This window comes from Puccinia triticina, chromosome 4A (assembly GCF_026914185.1).
Source record: "Puccinia triticina chromosome 4A, complete sequence".
Classification (NCBI taxonomy): Eukaryota; Fungi; Basidiomycota; class Pucciniomycetes; order Pucciniales; family Pucciniaceae; genus Puccinia; species Puccinia triticina.
Genome location: NC_070561.1, coordinates 8,093,482 through 8,103,996, shown reverse-complemented (window position 1 = coordinate 8,103,996; position 10,515 = coordinate 8,093,482). Strand labels below are relative to the sequence as shown.

Genomic DNA, 10,515 nt, shown 5'->3' with positions numbered 1-10,515 from the left:
GCATAGATTGAAGTTATTTTAAGCATTGAGGCCAAGTTCATAATAGATGTGAAGGAATTGCGTTGAAGAGTAGAACTTGAATGGCAATTTTGGCCCTGGTCATTGGTGACCGGCTGAGATGAGGCGAGGTTGTTGTTGGAAATGGGGATATGTTTAGTATTTGGTTTTGGGGATGTCAAAATTGGAATAGCAAGGGGGCAAGGAACATGATTGGTGCTGATCAGTTTCTGTACAAATACAAGGGCAAGTATGGAACATGGTGCTAGTCTATTTCTGGCACAACTAGAAGCATAGGCTGGAGTTTGTGTATTAAGCAATGAGAGAGGACAAAGGTTTTGTTTTTTGGTTGGTTTGCAAAGGACAAGGCACCAGGTAGAGTGAATTTCTCTTGGCAGAAGAACGGGTAAGGTAGGTTGTGGAAGTCATGGCGAGTGAGAAATGGAGAAAAGCAATAATATATTGCCAGTGCAGCCAAATCAAAGAAGTTAGGAGTTGGAATGGGAAAGGTGAAAACAAATCATATACTGCCACTGGCGCCAAATCAAAGAATTTGGGAGCTGGATGAGGAAATTTGATTTGGAGTAGATAAAGAGGTAGGTAACTGGAACTGGGAGTATGCCGGAAAAGGTATAAAATTAGATTTAATTTGGGAGCAAAAGATAGGGAAGACGGAGTGGTGGTGGTGGGGTGAGTGAGTAGGAACAAAGATGCACATTTGAGGAAATTGGAATATAAAAAGGGCTGATTTTGCTGTACTTTGGGTCCCCTCCAGGTTCCAGAGCTTAAGGCTCACATTAGTATCTGGAATTTGGGGAAATGCTGCAGAAAAAATTGAGAAATGTTGTGGAATTTCTGTTGGAGATGTAGTGTGCATGGGGTATGATGACATGTCCTGCAAGATGTCACACCCCATAGCTTGAAGTTCTGCATGGACTCCAACACTGGGGGGGGGGGCATGGGATCTTCTACTTGTTTTGATCCTGATCTATCCTGATATTAAGGGGGTTCACATTGGCCAAAATTGACTGCTTACGCAGTCTGCTCATGCACCTTTCAGTAAGATTGATGCAATGTAAATCACTTCCAAAGGGGAGCATCCCACCAAAACCTTGCTGCTTTCTCCGGATAAGCAAAAGGTGCAGGTGATGGTTTTGGAAAAAATCCTTGCATGAGCAGTACGTGAACCCCCCTATTAGATTCCTATCAATTACAATAGGGGGGTTCACATTGGCAAAAATCCACTGCTGATTTTGTGTGCTCATGCAGCCTTCAGTAACGTTTATGCAAGGTAAATTGCTTCCAAAGGGGAGCTGCCTGCCAGAACCTTGTAGCTTTCTCAGGATAAGTGAAAGCTGCAGGTTATGGTTTTGATGACTTAAAATCAGCCTTAAGTGAACCCCCCTAATTATTGTTATCTGTTTTCTGATTATTGATTCATTAATCTGATCTGCTTGTTCTGTTCCAAGCTCTGCAACCTTGAAGATCCTTTTCCCCAAGCCCCCAAACACTGCCAACAAGTTTCAAAACTCTGCTTGTTTTTTATACACTACATATTGTCCAATCCTTTCTCCCATCATCTTGACCAACTCCAAGGGCACCTTGAACAGCACCTGTTCTCCTCACCTGACTGCATCCACCTAGGACGGACGGAAAAACACGCTACCCTCACATATTTTAAAATGTACATTTTTTTAGGATAATCTTTTGCAAGCAAGTGTTCATAAAGCTTGACAGTTTACTTCCAAATGACCAAGCCAAAAAAGGGTGTCTTACATAATGTAAAGGAACATGCCACAATTATTCATTGCGTAATAATGACGCTGCCAAACACGGCCTTAGTATCAACTTATCAGATTTGATGATAGTCCAAATATGTAGGTGAAGTTGGAACTGTTTTTCTTACTACATGGCATTCGAAGGAAACATGCGATGATTCGAAATCTAAGAAATATGATTTAACGGAAGTACGTTTACAAACATGAAAAAAAGAAAAGAACAATGACGAAAGTGGATTTTTAGGAAAACCGCGAGTGCAATAGTATTTAAAGATATGCAGGGAAGTTTGGAGCTCCCGAACGATGGGAAAAGCCGGAAAAATAAATCACCAAGATCGAAGCTGGCGCTTGAAGTAATATATTAAAGACCAGTCACATAAGAAATGAGGACAGGAATCAATGGTCCTTAGAATTCCTCTTCGGGTCAAAGATTTCAAACAAAACGAAATCGAAGACCTCTTGTTCAAGAACACTAGCATATTCGCCACCGATAGGCTCGTCTTGATCACTGATGTGCTTGTCTGCCTTGGTCTTCTGCTTCTTTGTCGAGCTGTTCGCGTTAGATTCGAGTGAATTGTAAAAAGTGGTTAGTTGGTGAAGAATTTTCTTCAGGTTCTTCGGTTCAGGCTTAATGACGATTGTACAATAATGCGCCGGTAATCCGTATCTCAAGAGTGACTCGATATATGTTTGAATCACTTTCAGATGTACGATTACTTGAAACGTCTCCGAAAAATTGATTCGAGACAGTCGTAACAGCTCGGACTGCAGCATCACATAGATCGATGGTACGTTAGAAAGATCAATAAGATGAAAGCTACACGAGGAATGAATGGCTTACCCAGAGCTCTTTCTCGTGTTGTTCATATTCCTTCTGTTGAGTACGACTTTTCTCTATTTCACTTTCATCATACACGAAATCCCGCACGATGAATTTCTTTTCGCGGCATTTTTGAGAATATTCCGCCTTGATTTTTTTGAATACCGTCACATTGAAAAGCGTATAATCTTCATCCTGCGCGATTTTCGTGGAAGACCTTGGTACGACCAGGGGTGTGAGCCTCTCATATGTATTGTTCCATTCTTTTACGTCGTTGCTGGTAATAGTAAAAAATGATGATGAATACACAGTCAAGTCAGCTCAGCGGAAATGAAACAAGATTGATCTGTGAACCAACTTCGGCACTGCAACAAGTAAGGTCTCTAGAAATTCGGAATCGGAGGAAACAAAGTTATCCTTGGTCACCACATCAGCTATGCTCTTAACTGATAGGTTGCCCCTGTGAGAAAATAAAGACGCCGTCATGAGTTAGATAGCCAGCCATGACACGGGCGCTATGAGGTAAATTACTTACATCCGCTTCCTCAGTGCAGCACTTGCCTGGCCTTTTGCTTGGTTGTAACTTGCCAGCTTGAGTTTATGAGAGTTGTCGATCAGAGTAACTTCTTTGACCAGCACTTCCACCAGATCTTCTAGCGTTCTGTTTTCCACCCTATTATACTTTCCTCGGTTCCATTCCCAATTCTTGAATAGATAAGATTCGTAAGATTTTCCATCTTCCATGATCAAATTATCGTCTTCGCTCGCCTCGCCTGAGTTGGAGTTTGGCTTCTTGCGTGCAAACGCTGATGGCTTGGAATTCGCGAGCAGCTTCAGGGTTTCGACAATTTTTTGAAGGGTCTGGTTGGTCAAAGCCTCTGTTTTGGATAAGTTTTCGGATAAACTGATCAGAGTAGACAGTGGAGGGACCTAGACCAAACGAAAAAAGGGAAGTCAGCTTTTGAGGCTGGGTGTGGGTATCTGGGAATTTTATTGTCAAGCATTACCTTGAACTCCGGGAGGATGAGATGTGCGAAAGGGGCCGAGATTGATTCGTTGATAGTTGTGATACCAGATAGCTTCTCTGATAGTTCTGATATGGTGTCTTCAGAGTCTGTGAGCAAGAGAAGAGAATCAGTTAGTTTGCCAAATCTGTGTTGATGGACAAAACGACAATACCTGGCCTGAAAGACACGATCCAAAACGAGTCGGGATTAGGCATGGGTGGTAGGTTTAAGCTGAGATCTTGGAGATGCCGGGTCTAAAGTGTTGGTGGTGAAAGATGACGACGGGATCAGTGTGAGTCTTGATGCTTCCGGATTGGATCGCACATGTCACGACCTCGGCCAGATGACCCCCTGTCACGCATCGTAACGGGCGGCTCTTTTAGAAACTTTACCGTGACACTACACGCCCACGGCAAATCGGGGTCATGAGAAGCATACAGGCTGCATGGTCCTGTACGCCTGTGAGGAGGACCCTGGCTAATGTAAAATTCAGAATTTTGGCTAGATTCATACATTAGGGGGCACCAGGGAATGGCCTTTGAAAAGCCGGGTGCTGTGTAGAATCCATTTCTGAGGTCCATTTGATGGTATCTTGAGGCCTAGTGTGAATAATTATATGGTATAGAAAAACTTTTGATTTTTCACTTTTTGGTCTACCACACCACTGAAGTAGCAGTCAGCGGCAATTATGCAGAATTTCCACTGTGCTGCACTTTTTGTCAGCTTTCAAGCCCATTTAACCGCTGCACTAACACTGATCACTCAACATTTTCAGCGGTAGAACACTGATTAGGCTGGAGGATCAGTGGTGAACCGCTGTGATGCGCTAAAAGTGCCGCTGATGCCAGCGCAGCGCAGTGGTTTCACCCTTTCTAGTGTGTGTACACATTTCATGAGTGAAAGGCTGCAGTGCATGTTTTAGGAATGTCTAATTGCAGCATGGGATTGACAAATCTGCAGAGTACAAGTAGAAGTAATCCTCCCAAAACAGAGAATTCCTCAGTTCTGATTAAACTGCCCCACTCTATGTTAGCATTTGAATCTACCAAATACTGCAATTGGGGTGTTTTCATCAACTATTTCCTTTCATCTTCAAGATTTCAACTCTCTGCTAGGCCTTCCTATTATCAAGGAAGTCTTAGTTCCCTTCCTTCTCTTTATATCTCTTGTTGCAGGATACTATTTGGTCAAGTCCTGTAGGGCTTGGGTTGCAGAGTTCAACCGGCCCCTCTAGATAGAGGTGCAGCTATCTCCTCCTGCAGAGCCCGTTGAGTTGAGCATCCAACTCAGATCAGTTGTGAGCAGCGGCTATACAGCCTATACCCTGTAGTTCCATTCAAGGCACCATCACATTATAGACGCGCCCTGACAGTCTTGAGCTTCCAAGAAGACAAGACTGATGGGCTCGGAGAGGGATGGGTGTATATGGCAGATGCTCCAGTTCTTGAGGATGATGCTCAAGCGCTACGCAATCGTCGTTGTCGCATACCCGGCCACCCCGCTGGTCTCCTCCTGGGTCCGCTTCTGCGTCTCCGCCTCACACACCAAGCTTGACATCCACCGGATCCTCATTGCCACCAACCAAATTGGCGAGCTCCCCGGCCTCAAGCTGTCCAAGCGCAACAGCTTCCTCTCCAACCTCTCCGACCAAATCCTTCCCCTTCCCGCCCCCAGCCCAATAACAGAGACACGGTTAATGTCTACGGCTCTCAGCGTTGGGATATCCAGACCGTCTTGAATGACAGCCTTGCTCTTGTCCAGGCTTGATCTTTCTCTCCCCCACTCACACTCACTCACTCACTTGCACACACACACACTGATCTCCTCATCCACACATCACTTCCTTTATCATTTTTTAATTTTATTTTTTGGCTGCTCAACGTTTTATCCCTTCTTTGTAACCTTGACCATCCACATTTTTTCTTTTAAATATTCATGGACCCAGCCTGAATCTCTTTGTTTCCCATGCGCCAACCCCCCCTCCCCCCCTCCCCCCCCCCCCCCCCCCCCCCCCCAATACACACACACAAACAAACACGTTGTGGTAGACGGAAAAGTGGAAAAATAAAAAGTTTTTTCTATGCCACATAATTACTCATACTAGGCCTCAAGATACCATCAAATGGACCCCAGAAATGAATTCTACGGCCAATTTCACCCCTATTCACCACTGGAAGCACCCCTGGACCCCCTCTAGTGTGGAAGTTACACCCCACCAAACACCTATCACACGGCCAGCCCCAGTAACCCAGCTGTCACCTGCCTCAACCCAAGTTTCACAGTAGTGCACATATACACATCATAGGATACAAACATACATCTCCCTGTCAAGCTACACTCATTACATATTAACTACATACACTCCTTTATATACATAGTATGACATCATTTACACTGTTTCTGCAGCCTCAGACTTTGTGTATACACTAATTCCCCCTGTATGAAAGCTCATGCAGTCTACTGTCACCTCATGCATGCGTTAGAATGTTCTGTTGTATATTCTGACATCGTGTATGCACCCCTGGCATATTTAGAATGTTCTGTTGTATATTCTGACATCATTTATGTACCCTTGACATATTATGACATCATTTGTATCTACTCCCACCAGCTAAAATCCCTCACACTGTTGTCTAGATTAGTTGAAACCCTAACTCACAAGCCCCTCTGGGGCTCCACTTTTGTCTATATAAGGAGCTCTCTCCTCCCCAGTTGTCAGCTCCTCAGTTCAGTATTCCCCAGTTATTTACATACCACCCTTCACACTTACCATCACCACCACACATCACTACAACCCTTATATTTGCAAATAACTACTGAACTCACTCTCAACTCTCACATACCTGTCATCAAACAACTTCATCTGGAACTAGACTAGAGATGGCATATGGCACCCGGGTACCCATGGCGGGTGCGGGTACCCCCCTGTTTTTTTACCAATTCCTCACACCCGCACCCGCACCTGGCACCCGCCATGGGAGGTACCCCGGTGCACAGGAGGAGGTACCCGGGTGTTAGATGCAGTTACCCAGGCTTACCAGCAGTAGATTCAATTTTTATCATGCCCGATCTGAATTTTGCGATACCTGGGTTTCAGGCACAAGTACCCGGGCTTACAAGCAGTAGATTCAGTACTAATATTTCTCCATTCATTTAAAAATAATAAATCTAATCCAAGTCAATCATTCTACAATTAATTCTTGGATATCCTTCTCCTTGCCTTTTTTCTTTTCTTCTTGCTTCCATCAACGCAAAACTCCCCTTTTGATTAGACCGTTTTTTGAGTAGAACGCCACAGCCATCCCTGTAGTGACAGATGAAACGCTGAGTCGGTGCCTTCGGACGGAAACATAATCCCTTCCAAAGCTAAACAATCTTTCAACATCCACAGTGGTTGCTGTTATTGATTGATTATGATGGCAGTTTAATTTAGGTAGTACCAAGTTACGTGTGAAAATGGAAAAATTAAAAATCTTACCTGGACAGCTGAGCACATCCAGTGCCATTTGAATGAGACCGCCGTGAGTGTTTCCACAGCGCCCTTGTGCAATCCACCATTGAAGGGGGTTGACTGGAAGTCCTCCCGAATCCAGATGCAAACCTCCAGCCAACCACATGCTGAGCGCGTCAGTTGAGATCTGCCCCAATCACGCTTCAGACGCACCACTCAGCTTGGCAAGCACACCTGTCTGAGGCCGCTGTGCAGGGTGGAAAAATTAAGCTTGAATCAATTAGACACAAATCCCAGGAGAAGATAGCAACTACTCACCTTTGGAGGAGCATTGGGCTCTGGAGACATTGTTTCTTGAGTTCCACTTTTGTATTGAGTTTCCCACATCTCACGCGTAAGTCGGATCGCTTCGGAAATCCATTCTGGCTCCCACTGAGCAAGTTTTAAATATTCATCCTTGAACGACGGATGAAGAACTAAAAAAAACATTATGCAATCAGATTCAAAAGACCACGAGCAAATTTTGATAAAGAGATAGCAAGAAATACAAACTCATAGTAACTCGGTAAAGTGGAGAGCAGTCTGTAAGAGTGTAGTACTTATTAGTCAACTGAATGCCCGCCCGCCAGGCGTTCCTTAAAGCCGCAGGGTATCTGTTGTTAGTGTTGGAGATCACAGTTGAAAGATGAGTCGTGATTTGATCAATGAAAACAACCACTTCGGCTATTCAAGCACCACCCCGAGTTGAAACCTGGAGGGTGATTTCGTAAAAAGGCTGAAGGACCTCAACAAGATCTTTGGCCAAGTCTAGATCGTTCTGGGTGATTAAATTTTCTCGTTGAAGCCCATGTTGCTTATCTTTCTGCCACTCAAGACTTTAGGCAGGTTTTTAGTTCTCCATGTTGGTGTCTTGAATAGCAAAGAGAAACTCACATTCCGCCTGAACATCGCAGGATACTGTTCAACTGCATTAAAGTTGAATTCCACCAAGTCTTCACATTGCACTCAACATTGTGGGGCTTGAGGCAGTTTTTCTCCCGACACAAATTCACAAAAAGCGCCTTTGAATTAGGTGACTTGTTGAGTTTTCGGGCAATTGCTCAGAACTACAACACAATTTTTTCATGTAAGTTAACAATCATGTGTTGCCCAGCTAAGAATGAAATGAATAAAGGCATACCTTTTCAAGAGTTTTCTTGCATGATTTGGAAGTATAACAGTCATCATCATCTTCATCACTGAAACCAATCACATCAGTAGTCTCCAATTCTATATCGTCATCATTGATCAGCTCGCATGCGAGGGTTCTATCCTGCCCTGACTGGTTGTGATTGTTTTCGGGGTCTTCATCTTCGTCTTTTGAACCAAAATTGTTTTCTTTGTTTAGCCTATGTGCAATGTTATCACCATCAGAAAAAAAAGACACCAGAAAGAAGACAAGAAGCATAAGAATCACTAGCAAGGAGACACAAAACATACCCCAGAATTTGCTTGTCTGGATGTTCAAACTCATTGTCATCGGAGTTTTCCGAGTCTTCTCCATCATCCAAGCAGCTGTTAGTATTCTTTTTCTTGTGGCTTCCAAATGGACGAATTATAACCTGCGCAATCAAATCCAAGATGTGTGCAAAACATCGAACCCAATGTGTGTTGCCTTTGAATCGAGGCCACTTGAATTTCTTGATCTCATTGATCATGGTCTCGTTTTTGGAAGCATTGTCTGTGACGATACCACAGATCTGTGACCAAAATGCAAAACAAGATGAATACATTGAAAGGTGATTCGGAAGTTTGTGAGTGGTTACCTGGTTCTGAATCCCAAATTTCTCAACAATAACCTGTACCGTGTTGGCTAGATACACACCTGTGTGTTGTTTTTTTAACATCACAAAGTCCAGAGGCATGGCCTCCAATTCAAAACCACCGGTACCATCCTCAACCAAGCAATATATCACCGTTCCAAGAACATCATACCCGTTCAGTGACTGCCAAGCATCGAGTCCTAGATACATTGCTCCCTTGTGTTTCTAGTGGGGAAAAATCCAGTCATAAGCAAAATTACAATAACATCGACAAGTGAAGAAGGATTCAAGGAATCTCACCGCAAGGGATTTGATGAGGGTATCTTGGACTGAGGAGTATAAGTGGCTGATGTCGGAGGAAACAGCCCTTTGATTAGGTAGGTTCTTCAAGACCTCCGGGTGCAAAAGAGATCTGTGCGCCTGTTGCCCAAGAGCCGAAAAAGGCTGAGCACCCTCCGCGCACCATATCACACAAAGCTGGGGCACCTTTGGTAATCCAAAAAGTAAACCAGTGGATCTCCTTACTAATTCAGAGGGAGATAAGGGTCATTTAGTCGGACTCACCTCCCGCGGATTGATGTCTCCAGTGCCCAAAACCCCCAGGGAGGCCAATTTTTGAGTTTCTTTGACTTCTTGTCGTTTTTTGAGGCAAGCCGCAATGTGCTTGAAAAGGTTGGTTGGCGATGTGTCACATGTGGGGCGGTGAATTTTAGCCCCACAGCAGCTATCATGTTGGAAAGAGTGAGTGTTAGTAGATATAATTGAAAAAAATCCGTTGAGAGAGAGAAAAATAACTCACATTTTACAAGGGTACGCTATCATCTTTCAGCCGTTTTTGTCTAACTGTTACAATAGCTCTGGGCAGTTGTAAGAGGCATAACACAAGCTGACTTGATTTAGATGCACTTTGAGTGCCCTTTCTGTAATGAAGAACGTTAGGTTAATCTTTTAATTTTTTTTCAGTTGACCGATGATAAGTATTATGTTTTCTAGAGACTTACTCAGCTCTTGTTCATCCGAAAGCCCCTGAGACATTGGAGCATTGGATCCTTGCTGTTCATCATCAGAATCGTCAACAACCACGGTTGTACTGGGTCGCTTTGCCTGGCGGGCTTGGTCTTGAGATTTAGCAACTCTATTGGAATCCAAGGTTTCAGGTGCTTGTGATTCCGATTGCTTGCAACGTTTCTTGCTGTTTGCTGCCATGGTGGATGGGGATAGGGATAGGGTATTCGTGGTACATAGGGGCCTCCAGCGCCGAGTCCTGTCGGAATCGGAGATCCAGACCATGGGACCCGTCCACCCATCACAGCACTGGGAAAGGGGGCGGGTACCCGTCCAGGTACCCGCCCGCCTCCCAACCAGAATTCTGGACACCCGCACCCGCACCCAGCACCCGCCAACGGGTACCTGTGGAGCTAAACGTGTACCTGCCAACGGGTACCGGGTACCCGGCAACGAGTACCCCTTTACCATCTCTAAACTAGACCAGACCTATCATTTGATTAAAACTTGGTGGGTCTTGTTGACTGATAGCATAGAAGGGCAGAGTTTGCACCTCCATCATCCCCTTCTCCATTCAGCAAAAGGTTCTCAGGAAAACTTTTGAGTCTTACAACGTCTAGAAGAATCTCCATGTCATTTAGGTTGTTGTTGTTAG

The 10,515-nt window shown here is 44.4% G+C and overlaps 1 protein-coding gene across 1 annotated transcript; it reads right to left on the bottom strand.

Moving 5' to 3' along the window:
• Window positions 1-2,171: 2,171 nt before the first annotated feature.
• Window positions 2,172-3,817, bottom strand: PtA15_4A853 (uncharacterized protein; the record flags this gene model as incomplete). Its single annotated transcript, XM_053168780.1, has 6 exons — window positions 2,172-2,540; window positions 2,617-2,872; window positions 2,954-3,055; window positions 3,131-3,525; window positions 3,603-3,709; window positions 3,775-3,817. The coding sequence occupies 6 exons, from the start codon at window positions 3,815-3,817 to the stop codon at window positions 2,172-2,174; spliced, it is 1,272 nt and encodes a 423-aa protein (XP_053019955.1).
• Window positions 3,818-10,515: the final 6,698 nt, after the last annotated feature.